Below are 26,727 nucleotides of genomic sequence, written 5' to 3' on the forward strand. Positions count from 1 at the left end.
TGCTCAACATCACTCATCATCAGGGAAATACAAATCAAAACCACAATGAGATACCACCTCACACCTGCCAGAATGGCTAACATTAACAACTCAGGCAACAACAGATGTTGGTGAGGATGTGGAGAAAGAGGATCTCTTTTGCACTGCTGGTGGGAATGCAAGCCGGTGCAGCCACTCTGGAAAATAGTATGGAGGTTCCTCAAAACACTAAAAATAGAACTACCCTACGACCCAGCAATTGCACTACTAGGCATTTATCCACGAAATACAGGTGTGCTGTTTTGAAGGGACACATTTACCCCCATGTTTATAGCAGCACTATCAACAATAGCCAAAGTATGGAAAGAGCCCAAATGTCCATCGATGGATGAATGGATAAAGAAAATGTGGTATATGTACACACACACACACACACACACACACACACACACACACACACACAATGGAGTATTACTCGGCAATCAAAAAGAATGAAATCTTGCCATTTGCAGCTACATGGATGGAACTAGAGGGTATTATGCTGAGCGAAATTAGAGAAAGACAAGTATATGACTTTACTCACTGAGGACTTTAAGAGACAAAGCAGATGAACATAAGGGAAGGGAAACAAAAATAACATAAAAACAGGGAGGAGGACAAAACAGAAGAGACTCATAAATATGGAGAACAAACTGAGGGTTACTGGATGGGTTGTGGGAGGGGGGATGGGATAAATGGGTAAGGGGCATCAAGGCATCTACTCCTGAAATCATTGTTGCACTATATGCTAACTAATTTGGATGTAAATTTTAAAAAATAAAAAATAAAATTAAAAAAAAGAAAGATCTCAAATCAATAACCTATTCTTTTATCTTAAGAAACAGTAAAGAGCCCAAACTAAAACTGAAGTGTGAAAGGAAGGAAAAAATCAAGGCAAAAAGGAAATAAATGAAACAGAGATTTAATTTTTTTTTCATTTATTTTTGAGGGGGGGGGGGGGGAGGCAGAGAGAGGGAGGCATGGCATCCGAAGCAGGCTCCCGACTCTGAGCTGTCAGCACAGGGACCAACGCAGGCTCAAATCCACGAGCTGTGTGATCATGACCTGAGCTGAAGTCGGTCACTTAACCAACTGAGCCACCCAGGCGCCCCTGAAGCAGAGATTTAAAAATAGAGAAAAACAGGTCAGAAAAAGTAGAGGAACAAAAGTTTATTTCCTTGAAAAGATGAACATAATTGACAAAATTTAGCTAGACTCACCAAAAAAAGAGAAAGAAAAAGAAAACTCAAATTATCAAAACCAGGAATGAAAGAAGGGATATTACTACCAATTTAACAAAATAAAAAGGAGTAACTAGGCCAGGCAGCTTTACAGTTGAGTTTCATCTAATAAAAACTAATACCAACCCTTTACAAACTCTTCCAAAAACTAGAGGAGACAATGCTTCTCATCTCAACTTGTGACAGTAGTATTACCCTTGTATCAAAACCCAATTAACAACAAAAATCACAAAAAAAATCTATACGCCAATACCTCTATGAATATAAACACAAAAGTCCTCAAAAAAAATTACTAACAAAACAAATCCAAAAATATGTAAAAAGGATTGTATGCCATAACCAAATGGCACATATAACCAAGAATGCAAGGTTGGTTCAACATATGAAAATTAATTACCGATGCACCTTATTATTAGAATATAGGGCAAAAACCATATGATCATCATAAAAGAGGCAGAAAAAACATTTGACAAAATCTAACACCTTTAACATGGTAAATACGCTCTAAAAACTTCAAATAAAAGGGAACTTCCTCAACCTTATAAAGAGCATCTACAGAAATCCCACAGCTAACATCATACTTAATGATAAAAGACTTCATACCTCTCCACAAAGACCAGGACAAGACAAGGATGTCTGTTCTTGCCACTTCAATGCAACATTGTACTGAAGGTTCAGAGCAATTGGGAAATGAAATATATAAAAGGCACACATGGAAAGAAAGAAGACTACATTTGCAGATGACATGGTCATGTATATAAAGAAATCCACACACAAAAAAATTAAAGATAATAAACAAATAGTTCAGCACGACTGCAGCTATAAAATTAACATAGAAAATTCAACACTAGCAAGGAATATTCCCAAAGTGAAATTAAGAAAACAATTTTTCAATAACAACAAAAAGATTAAAATACAGAGTTAATTTAACAAAGAAGTACAAGACTTGTACCCTGAAAACTACAAATATTGTTGAAAGAAATGAAGAAAACCTAAATCCCAGAAAGATGTCCCATATTTATAGGTCAAAGTATTTAATATAAGATGGCATAGTCCCAAATAAAGGAAAGACCACCTATGTTCACAGATCAAAAACTTTAATATTATTATGATGGCAATACTCCCAAACCAGATCTACACATTCAACACAATCTGACTCTACTACAATATGGATGAACTTTCAAAACATTATTCTAAGTAAAATAAGCCAGTCACAAAAAGACAAATACTGTATGAGTCCACTTATATGAGGTATCTAGAGTAGTCAAATTGAGAAACAAAAAGTAGAATGATAGTTGACTAACAGTGGGGGAAATGGGGAACTGCTGTTTAATACTAACAGTTTCAGTTTTACAAGTTTTGTGGATGGATGACAGTAATAGTTATACAATGTGAATATTTAACACCATTGCACTATATTCTTAAAAGTGGTTAAGATGGCAAATTTTATATTATGTGTATTTTACTACTAAAAGTATTAATTTTTTAAAAGGAAAAAAAAAACCAATAAAGTGGACTTCATCAAAATTCAAAACTATATGCTGTGATTAATACCATCAAGTAAGTGAACAGACATCCCACAGAGTCGGAGGAAATTTTTGCAAATAACATATCTGATAAAGGACTTGTACCCAGAATACATAAAGAACTCTTACAACTTCATATTAAAAAACAATAAATAACCCAGTTAAGAAGTAAGTATCTGAATAGACACTTCTCCAAAGATATACAAATGGGTTATAAACACAAGAAAAAAATGCTCAATATCATTAACAACTAGGAAAAGGTAAATCAAAATCACAATAAGATACCACTTCATATCCACCAGAATGGCTATAATCAAAAAGACAGAAAGTAACAAGTGTTGTTGAAGATGTGGAGAAATTGGAACCCTCATAATGCTAATGGCAAAGTAATATGTTGCACATTTTGGAAAACAGTTCAGCAGTTCTTTGAAATGTTAAAACACCGTTACTATAAAACCCGTAATTCCACTCCTAGATATATATCAAAGAGAAAGGAAGATATACATATACACAAAAACATGTACATGAATATTCACAGCTGTATTGTTCACAACAGCCAAAAATGGAAAAAGACCCAAATGCCCATCGACTGATAAATGGGTGAACAAAATGTGACATTATCTATATAATTGTGTAATTAATTACTTGATAATAAAAAAGGAGTATCGATACATACTATAAAATGGATAAATCTTGAAAACATACTCAAAAGAAGTTTCTCACAAAAGATCACATGCTGTATGATTTAATTTATATGAAAATGTCCAGAATAGACAAATTTATGGGCACAGTAGATTAGTGGTTGCCTAGATTGCCTAAGGCTGAGGGAGGTGTGGAATGGGGAGTAAGTACAAACAGGTACAGGGTACCTAGGGTATAAAAATATTTTAAAATTAGAGTGTAGTGAGGATGGTTACCAGAGATGAGGTAGGGAGACGAAAGGGATCAAGCAGGGCACTTGTGATGAGCACAGGATGACATATGCAGTGTTGAATCACTATACTGTGCACCTGAAACTAACAATACACTGTATGTTAACAAACTGGAATTTAAATAAAAACTTTAAAAAATAAATAAAAATAAAATTAGACTGTAGTGATGTTTGCACAACATAGTGAACTGGATACCTTAAATGGGTGAAATGTATTGCATATGAATTACATCTCAAAAAAGCTGTTTTTAAAAAAAGCTAATGACAGATGGTTTCAATTTCCATTCTAAATATATCATTTCTCCTTCCAAAGCTCTAGCTTAGTTGCTCTTATTATATATTTTAATAGTTTTTAAAAAAGAGAATTTTCTTGTCCAACACATAAAGAGCTTAGAAGTCACTCACATCTGCACCAGAAAAGAGCTGAACAAACTGAAAATCAAAACTCTTAAATCCATCAGAGAACTGAGTTCACAGGATAAACAACTGTTCTGAAAACCAAAGAGACAAATAAAAAGAATCAGAGAGGGATTAATATTAAGGGAGCAGAAGGCACTGGAACCAAAAATGGGCAGGAAAAATTAAACTGCAATTAACCAACTGCTAGAGGCTAAGCATGAACTCACTTTAGAGAGAAAAACTCCTGGGTGGTTAGGTTAAGGTCCAACTTCAGCTCAGATCATGATCTCATGGTTCGTGAGTTTAAGCACCACATCAGGCTCTCTGCAGTCAGTGCAGAGCCCACTTCGGCCTCAGTCTCCCCCTCTCTCTGCCCCTTTCCCCCCACTCTCTCTCTCAAAAAAAAGAGTAAACAATTAAAAACAAAAAACAAACAAACAAAACCAAAAAAACAAAACTCCAAAGCCGAGGGAGGACTCTATATTTTCATGAGCTTTACTTCCAGGGGCCCCACAAGGTTCCCAAGATGAAGATGGGACAAAAATACCCTCATACTCTTGGCACAGGGAATGGTAAAGTAACCATTTTAGAAAAAGCCTGGAGCCTTCTGTTTTCCATAATACAGTGATCTCAGGGGAAACTACATTATCAGAGCCTGACTGCCTAGGTTTTACCTGAGTTAAACCAACCTGGAAGAAGGGAAACACCCAACTCTAGCCCCACCCCACCCCCAAGCCTTCCTGTTTCACCTAAGGAGAGGAAAAACGCTAAGAATAGCACTTGTAAAAGTAATAGCCTAGGGATATAGGCTCACTAAAAGACTGACACCTAATCAGAGGATTATTATAATGAAACCTCTCCCCTCCACGCCTTACCACTAGATCAATAAGGCTCCTCTATAATAACAAGAAATTACAAATGATCGAATGGAAGCAAGGCTCAGACTCTATTTAAGGAGTGTCAAAGGAAACCAAAAGACAACAGAGGAGACAAAAAACAAAGACACCAGAGGAAATTTTACTGGCTGACAACAGTTACAGCAAACATTAATACTGCCTAACTTTTAGTCAGTAAACTAAAGCCTCACATCTAAGGCCTATTTACCTTAGTTCTTTTCCCTAATACCTCAAGCACAGTGTTTAAAAAAAATTATAAGGCATGTTATAAGACAAAAAACAGTCTGAAGAGACTAAGCAAGCAACAGAATCTGACTCAGATATGGCAGAGATTTTGGAATTATGAGACCAGGAATTTTAAATAACTATAACTAATATGCTGAAAGCTCTAATAGAAAAAGTGGACAAAATTCAAGAAGAGATGAGTGATATAAGCAGAGAGATGGAAACCCTAATAAAGAATCAAAAAGACATGACAGGGATGCCTGAGTGCCTCGGCAGGTTGAGGATCTGACTTCAGCTCAGGGTCATGATCTCACAGTTTGTGGGTTCAAGCCCCGCATCAAGCTTTGCTCTCACAGGGTAGACCTTGCTTCAGATTCTCTGTCTCCCTCTCTCTCTCAAAAGTAAACATAAAAAATTATTTAAAAATTTTTAAAAAAAGAAATGACAGAAATCAAAAACAGCGTAACAGAAATGAAGGATGCCTTTGATGGGCTCATCAGTAGGCTGGACATGCCAAGGAACGAATCAGTGAATTTTAACAGTAGGTCAATAGAAACTTCCCAAACTGAAATGTAAAGTGGGGAGAAAAAAACACAACAACCCCAGAACAGAATGTCCTTAACAGAACTTAAGGCCAATTTCAAAGGATATAAAGGCAAAAATGAGGTGGTATAGACTGTAACCTGAGAATGCTTTACCAAACCATGCTATAATCTGTAAAAGAGAACCCAAAAAGACATTTTTAGAAATGATTCCCTTCTCAAATCCTATAGTGGTCCTCATGTTTGAGACCAGGACAGAAATGATCTGGGACTCTCAGATAGTTCTGACATCACAATTATTGCTGATAAAATTAGAGGATATTTGAGGCCAGTCATTTCAACTATGCTCATCACTAAAATCCCTGGTCCAAACAAAGGCCAACATTGCCAGTCTCCTGTCCCCACATTCTATTACTGCTCTATTTTCTTATCTTGGTTCCTCTCACTATTTATTCCTCCCTCCCAATTTTTCTTCTGTACTCTTCTGTACTCTTTAAAACAATCTTTCTCAAATTTTTCAACTTTCTGTCTTGAAAAAAAAAAAAAGAAACTTTATTTTCCCCTTGTTAATACTACTGCCATTTCAGCCCTCTTCCATACACCATGACTCTGGAAACAAGGAGAGATGGAAGTGGCATTTAACTACTTGTCACAATGATTTACCATTATTTTCCATATTTCTCAAATAAAAAAAAAAAGAAAGAAAAGAAAACCTTCTTTTTGAGGCTTAGGCTACACACAACTTCTCTACCATCCTTCATCTATCACTTTCTTCTTGCAACTCCCAGTCCCTCCCATTCATTTTTTGAAGACTTCAAGGTCCACAGATTTTCCCTAATAACCAAATCCCATATTAACCAGAAAATAATTAAACATAACTAACTAATTCAATAAGCTAGCCTCAAAATCACAACCTACTTTCTATCCTAGTGATTTTTATTCAGTTTCAACTATCCAATCCCAGGGCCATGCAACAGATCCAGTCACCCTTCAAACTGATCCCCATTTAAATGTACCACCTCATGGCACAAAAACAGACACTCAGATCAATGGAACAGAATAGAAAACCCAGAAATGGACTCACAAACGTATGGCCAACTAATCTTTGACAAAGCAGGAAAGAATATCCAATGGAATAAAGACAGTCTCTTCAGCAAGTGGTGCTGGGAAAACTGAACAGCGACATGCAGAAAAATGAACCTGCACCACTTTCTTACATCATACACAAAAATAAACTCAAAATGGATGAAAGACCTCAATGTCAGACAGGAAGCCATCAAAACCCTCGAGGAGAAAGCAGGCAAAAACCTCTTTGATCTTGGCTGCATCCAACTTCTTACTCAGTATGTCTCCGGAGGCAAGGGGAACAAAACCAAAAATGAACTACTGGGACCTCATCAAAATAAAAAGCTTCTGCACAGCGAAGGAAACAATCAGCAAAATTAAAAGGCAACCGACAGAATGGGAAAAGATACTTGCAAATGACATACCCGATAAAGGGTTAGTATCCAAAATCTATAAAGAACTTATCAAACTCAACACCCAAAAAATAAATAATCCACTGAAGAAATGAGCAAAAGACATGAATAGACACTTCTCCAAAGAAGACATCCAGATGTCTTCAACTGACACATGAAAAAATGCTCAACATCACTCATCATCAGGGAAATACAAATCAAAACCACAATGAGATACCACCTCACACCTGCCAGAATGGCTAACATTAACAACTCAGGCAACAACAGATGTTGGTGAGGATGTGGAGAAAGAGGATCTCTTTTGCACTGCTGGTGGGAATGCAAGCCGGTGCAGCCACTCTGGAAAATAGTATGGAGGTTCCTCAAAACACTAAAAATAGAACTACCCTACGACCCAGCAATTGCACTACTAGGCATTTATCCACGAAATATAGGTGTGCTGTTTTGAAGGGACACATGGACCCCCATGTTTATAGCAGCACTATCAACAATAGCCAAAGTATGGAAAGAGCCCAAATGTCCATCGATGGATGAATGGATAAAGAAAATGTGGTATATGTATACACACACACACACACACACACACACACACACACACACACACAATGGAGTATTACTCGGCAATCAAAAAGAATGAAATCTTGCCATTTGCAACTACATGGATGGAACTAGAGGGTATTATGCTGAGCGAAATTAGAGAAAGACAAATATCATATGACTTCACTCATATGAGGACTTTAAGAGACAAAACAGATGAACATAAGGGAAGGGAAGCAAAAATAACATAATAACAGGCAGGGGGTGACAAAACATAAGAGACTCTTAAACATGGAGAACAAACAGAGGATTACTGGATGGGTTGTGGGAGGGGGGTGGGCTAAATGGGTAAAGGGCATTAAGGAATCTACTCCTGAAATCATTGTTGGACTATATGCTAACTTGGATGTAAATTAAAAAGTAAATAAATAAATAAATAGATAGATAAATAAATATAAATAAATAAATAAATAAATAAATAAATAAATAAATGTACCACCTCAATCTGACCAAAATTACCTATTATTCTAGCTATTTCCATAAATATATCCACCTCATCTATTCAACTTCATAAATAAATCACTGTACCTTCTACTTTCTCCAATAACTCTTGTGGTTTTTCTTCTCTCTCTCTTCAAGCAGGCTGAAACCAAGGTGATCAACTCTTACTGATTCCCTTCCACTGCTTTCCATCTATCACATCCACCCAATCAATAAATCCCTCAACCAGAGATCAATCCGTCAACTCACCTTCTGTAGTCCTTTAGCAGACAAAGATCAGAGATTCTATTAAGGCTGACAACTTTACAAAATCATCTCCCACCTCAGCTGACTTCTCAGAACTATCTGCCAATTCTTCTGCTTGCCCTTGGTCAGCTCCAACCCCTATTCACTTTAACGTAAATTCTGAACCTGCACCAAGCCACTCACCTCAAACCTCCAACCCTTCTTTACCACTTCCTGCTTCCCTCAGCAGATAATCTTGCTTTCTACCTCAAAAGTGATTTCTCAGTTTCCTCTCTACAAACTTATTTGGATCCACTCTTCTCTTGTGCTCAATTAGTTTCTTTTTTCCCTTCAAGTCACAAAAAGGAATACAGAAATAAACAGACTCTAATATCAGACTCCTCCATGTAATTCAGTTCTAAACACTGTCATAAAGAATGCAATGAAAAATCAAATGGTTCATCCAATAAAAGATTTGGGGATTTAAATACACTTATTTCAAAGTTAACATTATTGCAGGAGCTCAAAATTAAAAAATTAGCCATAGCATGATATTTTTAACAAGCTAGCCATAAGAACACCCAATATCTCCTCTTCTACATACCTGCTAAATGTTTGAGAGTCTTTTGCACAGTGTCGGGAGATACCCTCAACATTCTGAGATCTGAATAGTGATACTCCAACTCTCTGGTTAGCTCATGAGGAACAAATGGAGGCAATACAGATGAAAAAGACTGATTAATGTCCGTATTGGAATGATCTACCTATAAAAAGAGATAAAATGTTAAGAAAATAACATTAATTTTAGACTTCATCTGATAAAAAAACAAACCTAATTTTCATGAAAATGAATACTAAACAGTTATGCCAGTTCCTTAAGTTCATATTCTCCACCCTCCCAAATTCATATACAAGTCATATCCTGTTTGGTCAATTTTATGAAGGCTCTACAAATTATTCTGAGGGTCTGGAAGTCTGTCTGCGTAGAATATTATTACAGATAGGAAGCCTCGAAGTTTGTTCCATATCATAATATGATCACTGAAGAATTTGAACTTTGGTATATTCCTCTTGACAAGCTCAAAGATTTTTTTTTTTTAAAGGAAACATATATTGTGAAAGGAAAGAGAAAAGGAAGGAAAACAGGAATATTTTCCAGAAACCCACAAATGTTTAGAAAAAATTAAAGCATCAAAGAACTATGTCTACAATCAAATACCAAAAAACATATGTCCTCAAATTTCTTTAAACAAAAGTAGTAATGAAGCAAGAATAAAGTAGAAGCAGGAGCAGTGAACAAAACTGACAATGAAGTAAAGGTTAAATGCTGAAAAAGTTCTCAAAGTTTCATCAGATCCCAGCAAGTCCTTACTAGAAATTAGAAACCATCATTGGTGATGTCAGTATATAAACATACACAATTTTCCATCAAATTCACTCTCATATAAAAATAATATACCACTTTTAGTTTTATTTTCCTACAAATATTATTCCCTCTTTTGGACGCCCTCTCAGGAGAGTCTAAAGATGTACATAAGCATAAATTTTGTTCTATCCTTTTTTATCAAGGTTTTTTCAATATATAATGATGAACACAGTCTTAGGAAGTTGGCAGGGTGTAAAAATATTCTACTTCTTCTGCCCTGGTCTACATTTCTCTAGACCAGTGGTTCTCAGTTGTGGGAGATTTTGCCCCCACCCACCTCTCCCCAACCAAGGAACATCTGGCAAGGCCTGGAGACATTTTTCACTGTCATAACTTTGGGCGTTGGGGGGGGGGGAGGGGGGGTGCTACTGGCATCTAGTGAGAAGCCAGGGATATTGCTCAGCATACTAAAATATACAGAAAAGCCCCCCACAACAAAGAATATAGTTAAAAAAAAAAAAAAAGACAATAGTAAGAGAAACTCTGCTCTAAACATAGCACAAAGTTCTTAGTTTTCAATTATCCCACTCTTAAAGGAGATTTTTGAAGTACACCTTATTAACATACATATCACATATATGATAGAGACTGTGTGTGTGCATGTGTGCGTGTGTGTGTGTGTCCCCAGGCACATATATGCACTGAACAGCAGTTTTTCTATTCCAAATATAGAGCTTCCAAATATAGGAAGAAAAAATTTCTATTCCACTCTTGACTACACTAAAATTTCATTAATATTGCTCAGTCATAAAAAAAAAAAAAATGAAATCTGGCCATTTGCAACAACATGGATAGCTCTAAAAGGTATAATGCTAAGTGAAATAAGTCAGAGAAAGACCAATATCATATGGTTTCACTCACGTGGAATTTACGAAACAAAACAAATGAACAAAGAAAAAAAGAGACAAACCAAGAAACAAACTCTTAACTAAAGGGAACAAACTGATGTATACCAGAGGGGAGGGGGTTGGGGGGATGGGTAAAATAGGTGAAGGGGATTAACAGTACACTTATTACAATGACCACTGAGTAATGTATAGAATTGCTAATGTACAGAATATTATATACCTGAAACTAATATAACACTGTATGTTAACTATACTGGAATTAAACTTAAGTAAATAAATTTTTAAAAAATTCATTATATCAAAGCTTCAAATCATACAGATATTAGACTAGGTAATACAAAATAAAATGTAGAATGAGAAAGATGAGAAATATTTATTTAAGACATTAGGAGATCTCCATTACTAATTGAAAATGGGAGGAATCAGAAAGAAAAAAATCTATATTGGTTTATCTCCCAGTTTTTAATCAATAACGAAGAAAGAATCGAACATGATGAAGAAACCAAGAAATGCTAACTCCTCTAGAAGAACGAAGAAAATCTACAAGTCAATCTGATTTCAGAAAAAAGTTTGAGTTCTTTTGATATAGGCAAGTTATGTTTGAAGTGATGAGAATGTTCACAAGAAAATTTCATGCAAGATCGCATATGGATCTACCTCAGGAAAAATATTAGGGTCTAAAAATAGAGGTGATAACCATCACACAGAGGACAGCATTTAAACCTTGAGAGGAGGGGCGCCTGGGTGGCGCAGTCGGTTAAGCGTCCGACTTCAGCCAGGTCACGATCTCGCGGTCCGTGAGTTCGAGCCCCGCATCGGGCTCTGGGCTGATGGCTCGGAGCCTGGAGCCTGTTTCCGATTCTGTGTCTCCCTCTCTCTCTGCCCCTCCCCCGTTCATGCTCTGTCTCTCACTGTCCCAAAAATAAAAAATTAAAAAATGTTGAAAAAAAAAAAAAAATTTAAACCTTGAGAGGAAATCAGGTCCTTGGTGGAAGAGGGGAAACCAACAAAACAAAAATAAATCTAAAGAGTAAACCTTAAATAATATTTAGTTACATGGCCAAAATAAGGAATACTAAAACAGTATTTTTTCACAGAAGCTAAAAGAATGTAATATGCTGCTGCTAGGAACGAGAAAGACAGAATAAAATAATGATGGATAGGAGGAAGCCACTGGCGAGAGTCTAATAGTCTAGTTTCAGTACAGTGAAGGGAACAAACAGCCAAGCAGTGCTACTATATATGTTACCCCATCCAACGTAACAATGCATGAGGTTATTACTATTTCTATTTCTTTCTGTAGATAAGTAGAATGATCCTCCAAAGTCATCTGCCCAAGGCACAAAGCTAACAGATAACTGAACAAAGTTTTGACTCCAAATCTCCACTCCTTTCATGGCCCCAAGGTACATCATACATAAGTAGATGCCCAAATAATCCTTTAGAGAAATGATGGTTAAGTATCAAAGTAAGGCAAACAAGTATGAATGACTCTTCTGAGACACAGATGAGAATAAGAAAGAAACCAAGGAGCAGACAAACCCTCTGAAAGCAAGCTGAGCCATGCAGGAAGATTACTACCATATCGAGCTCCTTGTTTCCCTAATATTGGCATCATGCAACTCCCAGATCATAGAATGGAGCTAAGAGTGAAAGACAATACAGGGAACATCCTCCCTAAACTGAAAAACTATACTTAAGGCTACAGCTGGGGGGCAAATAAAATTTGGAATAATGGTCAGAGTTAATCTTAGCACATCACTATTAACTGAACACATATCTACATTTCTTTAAATATATATTATGTGGATAAAAAGTTGGGGCACCTGGGTAGCTGGGTCAGTTAAGCATCCAACTCTTGATTTCGGCTCAGGTCAAGATCTCCTGGTTCATGGGATTCAGCCCCACGTCAGGCTCTATGCTGACAGCACAGAGCCTGCTTGGGATTCTCTCTCACCCTCTCTCTCTCTGCCCCTCCCCCACTCATGTGTGCTCTCTCTATATAAATAGATAGATAGATAGATAGATAGATAGATAGATAAAAGTTGATTTAAGTTACATAAGTAGTCTATCAAAAAAATTAGAAACTCTAAGTTTAAAATTGATCATACTTATTTCTTATTCTTACTGAAATTGACTTAGACCAAGCACCTAGCAAAACCTTTACTCTTGCCAAAACAATGAAAAATCTTGGCTTTGGTTTCACTAAAGAATAAACAGGAAGGCAGTTTATGGTATAGTAGTTAAATACATAGATACAGTTAGTTTCAAATACTAGCTCCTCTACTTGCTAAATAATCATGAGCAAGCTCCTCTAAGTATCAATTGTAAAATAGGGATGATATTAACAATCCTACCTGACAGGACTGACCAAAGGACTAAGTAAATTGAGGTATAGGTAAATCTCTTAGCATAGTATTTGAGCACACAGTGTTAGCTATCATTTTCAATCCCACCACTGTTAGACTGAAAATTAAACAATGCCTACTTTACAATGTTAAAGACAATAAAATTAGCCTCATGGTTCTCTATATTTCAATTTTAAATAAATTCAATAATTATAAATAAAAGGAAAAGTTTATCTCAATAACTTTCTCATTTTCTCTAATCAAATGCCTGAACCTAAATGTCTAAAAATGATTGCACCCCAAACTAGCAACTTTCTAATGACATACTAATTTTATACGTGGAAAAATAGGAAAAGGAGAGTAACATTAAGTATACAACATCTCCTGTATAGCTATATTTAATGACTAACAAGATATAAGGATAGATTATAAGGAAGCTGACAGTATCAGATAAAAGAGGATGGGCAATGGGACCAATGGAACATTAAAGTCAAGGGATCCAAGGATCCAGGAAATGAAGCACTGTATAAAAGAAAGATTGACACAGAACTTTCTTAACACCTCAAAGTTATTTTCTAATAAACACACGTAACGATAATAATGATATAGAGAGAGAGAGGGAAGGAATGTGTGTATGCACAGGTATGTCACTCATCTGGAAAGGAACGCATTAGTTCCCTTTGGGGACACTAGCTAGTGTGGACATTAAGCACCTCAGTATCCTTCCTGAGGAAACACTGGTTCTTAAAATTTTCAAAACACCTCCTAAGTCAAATCTTTCAGGAGGTTCTAAACAGAAATGTTTAAATCTTCCAGGGTCTATCCCAAGGCTTGTACATTGAAGGCAAGAATGAAAAAAATGTACAATCGACTATCTCTATGAGTGAGTCTAATCTTAACACTGTCCCAAAGGTTGTTGCTGGTATGAACCACCATGTCTCAAGATGAAAGGCCTGGGAGCTCCAAAGGATGGCCTTTCCTAAGACACCACAGAACTCACTAATATGGTCAACAAAACACAAGTAGTTCTTTTATGCCAACCTGTAACAAATTAACGGAGCATATTCTTGTATGTCAGATGAAGACCAGATTGTAAGCCACATGTTGGTATCAGAAGATATAAATGGGCCCTTTACTTTTATCCCCATTTTTCAACTAAAATATTCCTTCCCTACCCCACAAGAAAAGTCAAACAGAAAAACTTACAAGCTCCTGAAAATCACTCTCTTGCTTAGATGACAGTTGTAAGGCAGATTGCCAGTGCAGAAATCTGTCACAAACCTCTAGATCATCAAGCACATTTTTTAAACCTGCTAGCTCAATGTACTCTCCAGTCAGGTCTCCTTGGTCACATACCTGGGCAACAGAGGAAGTAAAATAAAAACAAGTAACAATACCATTTCCTGAAATGATACTAGAAAAGACTACATTTCCCCCAACCATCATTTTATTGTGTCTTACCTCTCTTTGTAGATCAGCAACTCTTGTACTGCGTACAACAGCATTTTCATCTAGGCTACAGGATTCAGTATCATCATCCAGAGTACAGACGTCAGATTCAGCCTTCACCTGCAGCCCCTCTATAAAACAGGAGTCATTTTGCATAATTGTATGTATAATGAAACTGGACTTGGCTCCCACAGGCCGAGGAATTTTATCTTGGCCTACATCAGCTTTCAGCAACGTCTCTTGGCCAACTGCAACTGATGATGCGTTACTGGTCACTGGTAAAGTACCTTGTGACTTTGCATCACATGTCACCAAGTTTGCTGAAAAGCTGCTTCCTACAGTCCATCCTGCAGATGGACTTTCAATGATGTTACTAGAGTTTATATTCTTACCCAAAATATAGTTTGAGGAATCTGCAACTTCTTCCAAGGTTTGCTGCTTTAAATCTTGTAAAACCAACGAATCTGAAGTCCATACTTTCAACGGATAAAAAATGTTTGAAGATCCTACCTTCCCTGTAAGGTCAAGAACAGGAACAGACTCTATCTTCCCAATGGGAAGAAATGGTTCATTGCCTATATCACACTGAAATAAAGCTGACTGTGCTGTGCCAAGACCAACAGCCTGGCTGTGAGATTTTTCACACAAAGAAGCAGATGACTTCCACTCTGGAATAAGAAAAAGTGGCTTAATAAACATTTCCTGAGGAGCACTGGGGAGTGACTTTAAATTAGGATGCCAATAGAGGGAACTATCACCATTATCTTTTTTAAGCAACAATGGTTTTGAAGCTGCTAATTCAAACACCCTAGGAGTGGACTCATAACATGGATGACTAAGCTTATCAAAGAAAGAGCTTTCATCATTATAATTTAATAGGGAAAGATATGGATTTTTTGATTCACTTTCTTGGCTATTATTTATTAAAGACTTATTGATGTCAGTTTGGATTTCATTTACTGTACTTTCTTTCTTGGAAGGCTCAATAGAGGCAATAACTGCCTCAAAGGCTACATTTTCAGAAGCATCAACACTTTTTCCACTAAAAGCAGAAGTTGCCTTTCGGTCTCTTTCCCCTTGAAAATAAAGTTGTTCTGATGTCTCATCCAAGTTGGATTTAAGAGTCTGAAGAGGACCACCAGACACCTCCATCTTAGAGGTATCTGGTCCCCTACAGTGTATATGTATTTCTGAAACTTGTATAGAATTATCAGGAACTACAACACTCTTAATAGACTGTATTTCTGAAGATCTGGGATGCACCTCTGAAAATACTAAGGTACTTCTACTCTCCTTTAGTTCAAAACCTTGAGATAATTCTTTCCCCTGACCTTCTTCATTTCTTTCACACCCCTCCAAAGAATCCATCATGTCTTTCACCTCATTCTCAGCTGGAGCCTTTAAATAAACACTGTCAAAAAAATGACTACTAGCTGTCAAGGGAATGCCCTCTCCTCTTCTTTCCAACAGACAACACAAGACAGAATGTGACATTTTGTTATTAAAACGAGGAGCAACTTCATGTGGAAAAGAAACACGGTCCTTACTGATCACATATGTTTCTGGATGGTGTGAAGTTTCCTGTTTGTTCCATGGCATACATGAAAAGTGGGCACTAAAACTGTCACTTCCCTCAGGAATTTTATTTTTATCAATTGTGTCAGATGAATCTGAGTAAGAATCATGATCCTTACTGGTTAAATATTTTTCTGACTGCTGTAAAGCTTTCTGTTTCCGATACTGCACATATGAATAAGAATCATCAAAACTGTCACTTTCTTTAGAAGTCATGTATTCATCGCTTGTATCAGATGAAGCTGAAACTGAAACTTGACCTTCATCAGCTAAACTGGTTTCTGGCTCCTGAACTTCTTGTGTCTTCCATGCCACATATGAACACAGAGCATTACAACTATCGAAGTCTTCGGAGGTTTGCAGTTCATCATCTGTATCAGACGAAACAGTGTCTTCTTTAGTCCCTTGTTCAGGAGGTAAAAAGGAGCGCTGAGACCCAACAGCTGCACTACCTAGAAGTGAGTGCTGAGATACACTAATGCAACTGTTAACTAAGCCTGAAGCTACTTCTGAGGCTGCCTGGAATACAGCTTCACTAACTTCCGACGGTCGAGAAAACCTTTCAGTATCTTCAGACTTACCAGGAATTCCCCTGAAAATATACAGTTAAAAATAAATAAATAACACATTAAAAACATTTTTTTAAATACTAACATGAAAAATACAAAACTGGTATGACACTGAAATCAAGATTATTTGAAAAGTGTGTTGAAAAACAAAGTTCTAATTTTAAATTCCCTTAAAGTGGCTAATGACTGAACAAGGCAAATTTCTTATAAACAGAAGATGAACTCCCATCCTTATGACCCTGATATTTTCTCAGCCTTCTCCTAAAACAATTATTACCAAAAACTAGGAATATTTTCATGCTGCCAAAAAAAGATTAAATAAAAAATTCAAACTTTACTATTTAAAACGTTTAATTTATCGGGGCACCTAGGTGGTTCAGTCAGTTGAGCGACCAACTTCAGCTCAGGTCCTGATCTCATGGTTCCTGAGTTCGAGCCCTGCAGCGGGCTCTGTGCTGACAGCTCAGAGCCTGGAGGTTGCTTCAGTTTCTGTGTCCCCTCTCTCTCTCTGCCCCTCTCCCGCTCGCACTCTCTCTCTCTCAAAAATAAAGATTAAAAATAACTTTTTAAATGTTTATTATCACCTACCTTAATTTAATACTCATTTAACTTTCACTGATCCTTTTACTAGTCATGTACTGTGTTCTTAAAAACCCCTTAAGATGTGATCTACTCCTAAAACACAACAGTAACCTAATTACTGGTTACTATTATATACAGAACACTTTTCACAGAAGTAATTTTAAGATACTACATAGCTGAAGGGCAAAGGTTTTTACTCTGTAAACATCTATAGTTATTTTTTTAACTTTTTTGTTTGACTATAGTTGACACACAGTATTACATTAGTTTCAGATGTACAACACTTATCATGGTGAGCACTGCATAATGAATAGAACTGTCAAATCACTATGTTGTGCACCTGAAGCTAATATAACATTATATGTCAACTATACCTCAATAAAAATTTAAAAATAAACTATGCCTGAAATACTAGAATACATTAAAAATTATTTTTAAATAAGCTGCAGTTGCCTGGCTCATTTTTACACATATGTTACTATACCAAATTAACATGCATCATGTCTTAACCTAGGGCCTTGTTACCTTCAGAGTGTGTGCTCAGAATATCTAACCCCACTCCAAAGTCTCACCTTAGCCTGAAGTCATTTATATTAGCAACAACTTAAAATAAGAAAAGAAAGAGTAAAAAGCTTACATGCAAATAAAAAAATAAACCATCCTACCTCAGAGGTGCAAAATCTAGTTCACTTTGTTGAAATAAGGAATCAGACCCAAACTCTTGATCTTGTGTCAAACATGTCAGCAAAGGCAAACCAGGAGAAGCAAAGTTGTCTTGTATGACTGCAAAGTTTGAAGTATAAAAATGTTGTGAATGCTGAAAGTTAATTTCTTAGCTTACCCATGTAATAAAGAACCTAAATATGCCACCATCTGGAAGTTTCTATAAGCATCAGAATGGTAACATAGCAGCAGCAGCAACTACCATTTATTCATAGCCTGAAAAGGTCCCAGCACTTAAAGTACATTTAAAAAAAACCTTGAAGGATAGGTATTATTATACCCATCACGCAGATGAGGAAACATGATTACAAAATTTAAGAAATATTAATTTGTCCACAAATAACTTAAGTGTCAGAGTGAGAACTGAACCTAAACACTCTAATTTCTTTTTTTTATATCTATAAAGAATATTTTAATTCTTGTCCTTAGGAACTGTAAGACTACACTTGATTTGGAAATGAGACTGTACCAAACAATGGCCAAAGAAGAATCGTCCATTCTATGCCTTTTCTTTGGTCTGGTCGCTCAGAAATATAATATTATCAGCTATGATTGTTGTCACTTGTCGCCTCACATTCTTTTTATCTGTGTATTCACCATAGTCAACTTTCCCTTCCACATAGATGCAGGACCCCTTTTTCACATACCGATATGCCACATCTCTGAGGCCTGGTCAGAATACTGATATTCTGTGCCATGTCATCTTTTGACTGACATCACCCATTTGGTATACTTCACTCTCCCCTGACCGCCACATCTCATTCATTGCTAGAGAAAATATCGTGACCGAGTTTTTCCCTTCCACCTGTCTCATGACGGGGTCCTGACCCACTTGCCCAAGGAGTTGCACACGCTTCAGAGATCTTTCAAGAACCAAGCTGCTAGCTACTTCAAACTCACATCTTACAAACTGATGAAATATCTGTAATACAGGTCTCCAAAACATGACTTCTATTTGTTTTTCCTACAACCTACTCTTTGGTCTTCCCACTTAGCAAAGAACTTGTGGCTCCCTCCTCCCTCACTGGATGCTCTAGCCCAAACTAGCCCTAAATACTCTAATTTCTTAGCAAGTACCCTTATCCATTACAAGTGTTTCTTTCCATCTTATAACAAAGTGTAGTCCACAGGTTCCTGGGCATCCCAAAAATATTCTTAGGAGGTGCCTAGAGTCAAAATTACATTCAATATAATATTTAGATGTCATTCGCCTTATTCACTCTCATTCTCTCACAAAGGTACTGTAGAATTTTCCAGAAGCTACATTATCTATGATATAGCAATATATTGAATGCAGAAGCAGGTATCAGAATCTACCTGACTTCCATGAGGTCAAATATTACAGGGGTTTTAAGTAAAACAATGTTACTCTTCTAAATATTTTTGTTTTAGAAAAGTTATTTTTCTTTTTTTTTTTTTTTTTAATGCTTATTTGTTTTTGAGACAGAGAGAGACAGAGCATGAACGGGGGAGGGTCAGAGAGAGAGGGAGACACAGAATCGGAAGCAGGCTCCAGACTCTGAGCTGTCAGCACAGAGCCCGACGCGGGGGGCTCGAACTCACAGACCGTGAGATCATGACCTGAGCCGAAGTCAGATGCTTAACCGACTGAGCCACCCAAGCACCCCAGAAAAGTTATTTTTCTAAAAAAATATGTAATTTAACACATATGCGGCAATGGAGCTGTTATTTTATAATGAGTTAATAAATATTTCAGAAATTTCTCAGTTTTAATTTCTAATATGGGAAAATACCAATAACCTACATAAACAAAAGCTCTTTGAAGTCCTCAATAATTTTAAAGTATGTAAAGGAGTCTTATGACCAAAAAGTTTGAGAACTGTTGATTCAAAAGAAAAATAATTCTTGGGGTGCCTGGGTGGCTCAGTCAGTTAAGCGTCTGGCTCTTGGTTTCCGCTCAGGTCATGACCTCCCAGTTCATGAGTTCAAGCCCGCATCAGGCTCTGTGCTGACAGAGCGGAGCCTGCTTTGGATTCTCTCTCTCTCCCTCTCTCTCTCTGCACCTCCCCTGCTTAAAAACAATTTTTTTTAAAAAAAGGAAAAATAATTCTTGTGGATTTCTGAAGGTCAACTTAAACAATTGTTATTAAATGTGCTTAAATATGTACAAAATAGGTATAAACTCCTTATTTTTTATAGCATTTATATAACTATAAAACAAGAATAAAGTTTTAGTAGAAATAAAACTATAGGGGCGCCTGGGTGGCTCAGTCAGTTGAGCGTCCGACTTCAGCTCAGGTCACGATCTCACAGTCCATGAGTTCGAGCCCCGCGTCGGGCTCTGGGCTGATGGCTCAGAGCCTGGAGCCTGCTTCCAATTCTGTGTCTCCCTCTCTCTCTGCCCCTCCCCCGTTCATGCTCTGTCTCTCTCTGTCTCAAAAATAAATAAACATTAAAAAAATAAATAAAATTAAATTAAAAAAAAAAAGAAATAAAACTATAAAACCAACATTTATCTAATGCACTGTATCTAATATTAATTTAACTGGATACATGATATTTTGTTAAAACTCAACTGTTCTTTCACCATGAATATAATACTGTTGCTACAGTATACTTTCTTGACTTCAGAATACCTATAATACCACATTGTACACCTTCCCTATCATAACTGTCATACTCTTGTTTTCATCTTTGGCCTGCCTGCTTCCCACCTACGTTGTCAACTCCACATCCACTTTATTCACAGCTATATCCTCAGTGCCTAGCAAAGTATTTGCTATACTTAGTAGGCACTCAAAATAGAATTATTTATTTACTGAATGAATTTATTAAAAATAAGAAGCAGAGGCACCTGGGTGGCTTTGCCAGTTAAGCACCCGACTCTTGATTTCAGCTCAGGTCATGATCTCACAGTTCATGAGTTCATCAGGCTCTGCGCTAACAGCATGGACCCTGCTCAGGATTCTTTCCCGGTCTCTCTCTCTCTCTCTCAAAATAAATAAAGTTTTTTTAACTGAGAAGCAGAATGATAACAATAACCTTTACTACCAAGAACTACTGGTATAATTCCTCTTTGACCCTGGTTTAGAGGCTCGTTCTTAAACCTTTGTAACAGAAGTCCTTTACCCCTCTAAGAATCCTGAAGGTTTTTAACAAAGACCCCACATTTCCTCACATTTAGACAACTACTGATGGCTTGGATCACTCTTTTTTTTTTTTCTTTTACATTTTATTTATTTTTGAGAGAGAGACAGAGACCAAGCACAAGTGGGGGAGGGGCAGAGAGAGAGGGAGACACAGAATCCAAAGCAGGCTCCAGGCTCTGAGCTGTCAGCCCAGAGCCCGACGTGATGCTCAAACCCACAAACCGTGAGATCATGACCTGAGCTGAAGTCAGTTGCTTAACCGACTGCGCCACCCAGGCATCCCAGATCACTCTTTTTTAAGACATCTAACTGTTCTGGCACCAGTCATCATGACATTTGCCACTGGTGAGACCAATACACCCCTCAATGACTGTATTCATGACCGTTGTAACAAAACAGCAATGATGAAATTTCCTCTAGCTATCAGATCCACGGATCTGCTACAATTAAAGATGTTCTACTTTCTACAATAAATCACAAGCTAGAGTTACAAAACTCTACCCACAAAACATTTTAGAAGCCACATCATAAAGTCTCCTACCCAATGCTGAAATTCTATTGGAGAATTCTGCTTGACATTTTACAGTGACATAAAGCTCACTTTATTGTTATATAGTCTTTCCATTATTAAATGGCACTATTAAAAAGTTCTTTCTTATATCAAATTGAAAACAGCTTCCCTATAAGTTATGTATTCTCATTTTAACCTCTTGACTAGGAATTAGCAAATGTTTTTAATAAAAGGCCAACTAATAAATATTTTAGACTTTCTTGGTCACATGTGGTCTCTATCACACATACTTCTTTTTGTTTTTACAAACTTTTAAAAACACAAAAACTATTAAATGGGTAAGGGGCATTAAGGAATCTACTCCTGAAATCATGGTTTCACTATATGCTAACTAATTTGGACATAAATTTTTAAAAATAAAAAATTAAATAAAATAAATAAATAAATAAATAAATAAATAAATAAATAAATAAAATAAAAATACAAAAACTATTCTTAGCTCACAGAAGGTACAAAATCAGACCCGTGCTCTAGACCATTCTAATACTCATCCCATGATACTCTTATTTTTCTGTTTACTAAACTGTCTTCCCATAAGTAGAAGTAGCTTTCATCTATATACCCCTAGCATCAAACACACCACAGGCACTTAGATATTTGTTCAACGAATGAATGAATGAACGGTAAGTTCCTTCCTCTTTAGCTTGACAGTGCTTCAAACACCTGATCATAGCAAAGTCTTCTTTCATCCACAGTCATACTCATCTCTTCTCACAAAGGAATTCTAATGCTGTCAACATCTTTCTTAAAATGTGAAACTAAAACTGACTTTGATGATCCACATCATAAAATACACCGGCGCCAATATTTTGATCTGGATAGCCTTGGCTTATGTTTGAAAAGAACTTGCTGAACTAACTCCTATTTGTGCTCCTCTACAAAACTCTGACAAGACAACATCATGGTTAAATCTCATTCCCCTGTCAAAGGCTAATTTTAAAATATGTGATTGATGCATTTTTCTCAAATTTTGAAAAAAAACCTGAATAAAGCAGGAAGAAGAAAATAATGTTTGTCTGAATATCATTTAGGCATGAAAAAATTTAAATTACCATACTCGTTAAACATTCTTCTGACCCAAAGTAGTAATAGTACAATTCTACCTCCTACCTTTATGATTTGAAAAGCATTTAAAGTTTACCTTTTGTAAAGGGCACCTAGGTGGCTCAATCAGTTAAGCATCCAACTCTTGGTTTTGGCTCACATCATGATCCCAGGGTTGTGGGACCAAGCTTCACGTCAGGTTTCACACTGACAGCACAGAGCCTGCGTGGGATTCTCTCTCTCCCTCTTTATCTGCTCCTTCCCCACATACTCTCTCAAAATAAACAGACTTAAAAAAAAAATTACCTCTGTAAAGAGCTAATAAGTCAGTTCCATATTAAATGGAAGAAACCAATAAGATCTACCTCAAACAAGTCATTTAACCTTTTTATCTTAATTTGGGGGTCTGAAAACTGAGAATAACATATGCCTTAAGTACTCCTAGGTATCTAATGAGGTAAACATAAACATTTGCTTTTTTAAGGATCATGGAGTCTCCATTGTTGAGAGAAGTTGTCAAAGGATAATACACAGTTTACCCCAAGGAAAAATCCACAAATTCTGGGCTGAGGAGGTATACCCACTAGAGAGGAAATGATCACCTTTCTGCCTTCTGTGAGGAATAGAACATAACAAAATGAGGGGAGAGTGCACATTTAACATAACTAGTCCAGCTGGCCGGTGTAGAAAACCAGAAATAAGCTAATACCCTTGAAGATGGCTCTATAAAGCTCCTCAACTCAAGAAAGGTTTAGATACAGGACCTGTAGGCGCCCCCCCCCGAAAGTATTTTTACAAATTTGAAGTATTACTACTAGTTAAAAATAAAGAGGCATTACCTAGCAGCGGTGAACATAAGAGATCTCTCTTGGGTTCCTTTACTTGATTTTCCGCTTGGGTCAATATACCTTCCTCCAGAGAGGGGAAGCCTGTCACTTTGGTCCTTTCCTCTCTGATATTAAAACTGGTGTGGGTTGTATCCAAAGTGTGGGAAGAATCCATCTCTTGAGGAAGACAATGCCAAGATTCTGTTCTCTAAAACAATAATTTTGAAGGAAAATATGCTAAGTAATTAACTGAGTTACCATATACGTTAATATTTAGATTTGGGGCACCTGGGTGGCTCAGTTGGTTAAGTGTCCGACTTCAGCTCAGGTCATGATCTCGCAGTTCGTGAGTTCGAGCCCCACGTTGGGCTCTGTGATGACAGCTCGGAGCCTAGAACCTGCTTCGGATTCTGTGTCTCCCTCTCTCTCTGCCCCTCCCCTGCTTGCACTGTCTCTCTTTCTCTCTCTCAAAAATAAACATGCATTAAAAAAAATAAAAGAGGGGCCCCTGGGTAGCTCAGTCAGGTGAGCATCCAACCTCGGCTCAGGTCATGATCTTGCAGTTTGTGAGTTCAAGCCCTACATCGGGCTTGCTGCTGTCAGTGCAGAGCTGCTTCGGATCCTCTGTGTCCCTCAATCTGCCCCTCCCCCGCTCATGTGCGCGTGCTCTCTCTCTCTCTCTCTCAAAACTAAATATTAAAAAACAGATATAATATTTAGCTTTAAATATCCACTCATGTAGCATACAGCTCCTATATGATGACATTCTCATCACAATGTTTGGAAAAATTAAAACTGTTCTTTCTGTATGTTTTTCACAGTATTAACTACATTAGACCTTTTTCCCATTACTACCCATCTTTTAACATGTTATATCACTGGCATTTCTGCTATTCTTTAACAGTTCTCATCATTAAAACAATAAATACATTTGGTTCTACATGATGAAATCTTACCATTTGATCACAAAACTGAAAAAAAGCTACAAGATGCTCTATATGTGACCACTTTACTGAATTCTTAATTAGCTATGCTGGTTTCTGGAGGACTCTTGGCTCTTCTCATTATATAACATCATCACATCATCCATGAATAATGATACATGTGTCTCTTTCAAATGCTTACTCTTACAATAGAGGCATGATTGAGAGCAACGCTTCTCAAAATATATATGGGAGGGAACAGTTTTCCCTACTTCTTTTATATTCTTGTACTTATCTCTTGACAGACCAGTAACAACCAATTCATGGATTGGCACCAATCCACAGACCATACTATACTAAGTAGCAATGCTGAATTAAAGACTAATAGCAAACAATTTTAGCGGCATTTTCCTTTTAAATTTGGTATTGGTTAATAAAGATATTCTTCCTATCAGGCTATGAAAGTACACTTTTATTTTCATATTTAATTAATCTGATTAGGAATGAGCTCAACTTTGATCAAAGTATATTATAGTATCTTTTTTTTCCAATTAAGTCTGATAACATATTGCAACAAATTTTTTTCTATTGCAACATTGGTTACTTGGCAGTGGTAGATCAGACTTTTAATCATATTTGCTAGTCTGGTCTTTAACATTTTCACTCATATATAGTCTTAATCAGGATTTTAGAATGCCTTGCTTTGTTTTCTAACCTTGTTCTATAATTTCGTTCTATATTTATTTTATACAAGGAAATTAAACTTTCTTTAAAAATAGAAAATATTTCACCAGTGAACCTATTAGGTCCAGAAACCTTTTTGATAGCTGGTATTATTTTAACTTTCTCAGTTACCTCTTTAGTAGTACTAGTCCAACTCTATAAGCTTTAATACATTTGTATTAAGCTTATTTCATTAGGGCTTTTTCTCTTGACTGGATTTTTCAGAAATGTAGCCATTGTTTTTATCTTGAATTTAGCAATTTTATTATATTTTCTAAATTTATTTGTTTTCCTTTTTACTATGTTTCCTCTTCCTATAGTTGTTCACCCTTTATCTAAAATCTTTGGTCAAATAATAAACTCATTTGATATTTATTTATTTATTTATTTGTTTGAAAATGAGAAAATGACATTATATCATGGCAATCTACATACTTGGATACATAATCTATTGATTTTCATGATTTTGTAAATAGTCTGTTACTGGACTCTTCTTTCTTGACCAATTCAAATGTTTTTTAAAGAGAATATAAATGTTTTCACTCCCAAATGACCTAGAATCTACAAAAAGAAGATGTATTATAATTTAGAATGATTTTCTCAAACAACACTTTCATCTTTGAAGTTATTTCCATTATTTAAAATTCATTAATAAAAAGCTCTTTTAGTATGTTAAAAAAAAGATACACAACTATCCACTACCTATTATCAATTATATAAATATATGCAGCAAAAAAACATTAAGGCCTAAGATTCCAAAATATTAACACTACTCATCTGTGGTTTATGGGATTATGTAACAGACCTTTAGCATTCCAAACTATCTCAATCCCTTCCATGCTGAATAAATTCGACCAACCTAGAGCACCAAATCACTGCTGGAAACATGTTTTTAATACTTAAAAAGAAAAGGCATTTAACTTTAAATTTTTTCTTTTGAGAATACTCCATTCTATAGAACATAGTGGGCCAAAGAAGGGTTTTAAAGCAGGGGAATTCTAGTCATTGTGTGACTCTCACTACAGCAAAATCTCTAATCCCTAACTTATCTCTCAGCCTCCTTGAGCCTGGTTTGAGCCTGGTCCCATAGTTTATTCCTCACTCCTATACGCGAGGTATCTGTTTGTTCTCCCGCCCACACTCTGGCCTCCTCAGATCTCTTACTCTACTCTAGCTCCACTTCGGTAATTCTTTAACCTCATTAAAACAACTATCCTACCACATTTACACTTTTTATAATTCCTTTCTTAGCTGTATTTTCCTCTTTACCACTCTGAGAGTTCACAGTCATCTTCATATCATCCTCATAACCACTGCCTTGCAAACATCTTTAACTTTCCTGCCCTTTTCTCCCACCATCCTATTTGCCTGGCAAAAGCTCAATTCTAGTTGAACCTTCTCCTTATTTGAATCCAAGCAGCAGCACACTGCTGAGTAAAGCACAAACCCAGATGGTTTGTCCTTTAAATTGATGACATTAAACCTCAAGG

At 36.5% G+C, this 26,727-nt stretch overlaps 1 protein-coding gene and 1 pseudogene across 6 annotated transcripts in view; both read right to left on the reverse strand.

Moving 5' to 3' along the window:
* Positions 1-26,727, reverse strand: part of ALMS1 (ALMS1 centrosome and basal body associated protein) — a 228,863-nt gene that overhangs the window by 172,398 nt on the left and 29,738 nt on the right. For 4 of the 6 annotated variants that reach the window (XM_058683687.1, XM_058683686.1, XM_058683690.1 and 1 more), the window contains 5 exons: positions 23,604-23,799; positions 17,982-18,099; positions 14,603-16,757; positions 14,348-14,497; positions 9,124-9,283 (listed from right to left, as the gene is read on the reverse strand). In XM_058683687.1, the coding sequence (XP_058539670.1) occupies positions 9,124-9,283; positions 14,348-14,497; positions 14,603-16,757; positions 17,982-18,099; positions 23,604-23,799 (2,779 nt within the window). The remainder of the gene's footprint in view (positions 1-9,123; positions 9,284-14,347; positions 14,498-14,602; positions 16,758-17,981; positions 18,100-23,603; positions 23,800-26,727) is intronic. The other 2 variants (XM_058683689.1, XM_058683688.1) reach the window with 2 other exon arrangements.
* Positions 18,108-26,727, reverse strand: part of LOC131484911 (single-stranded DNA-binding protein, mitochondrial-like) — a 236,788-nt pseudogene continuing 228,168 nt past the window's right edge.

The sequence above is a fragment of the Neofelis nebulosa genome, chromosome 9, assembly GCF_028018385.1.
Source record: "Neofelis nebulosa isolate mNeoNeb1 chromosome 9, mNeoNeb1.pri, whole genome shotgun sequence".
Taxonomy (NCBI): Eukaryota; Metazoa; Chordata; class Mammalia; order Carnivora; family Felidae; genus Neofelis; species Neofelis nebulosa.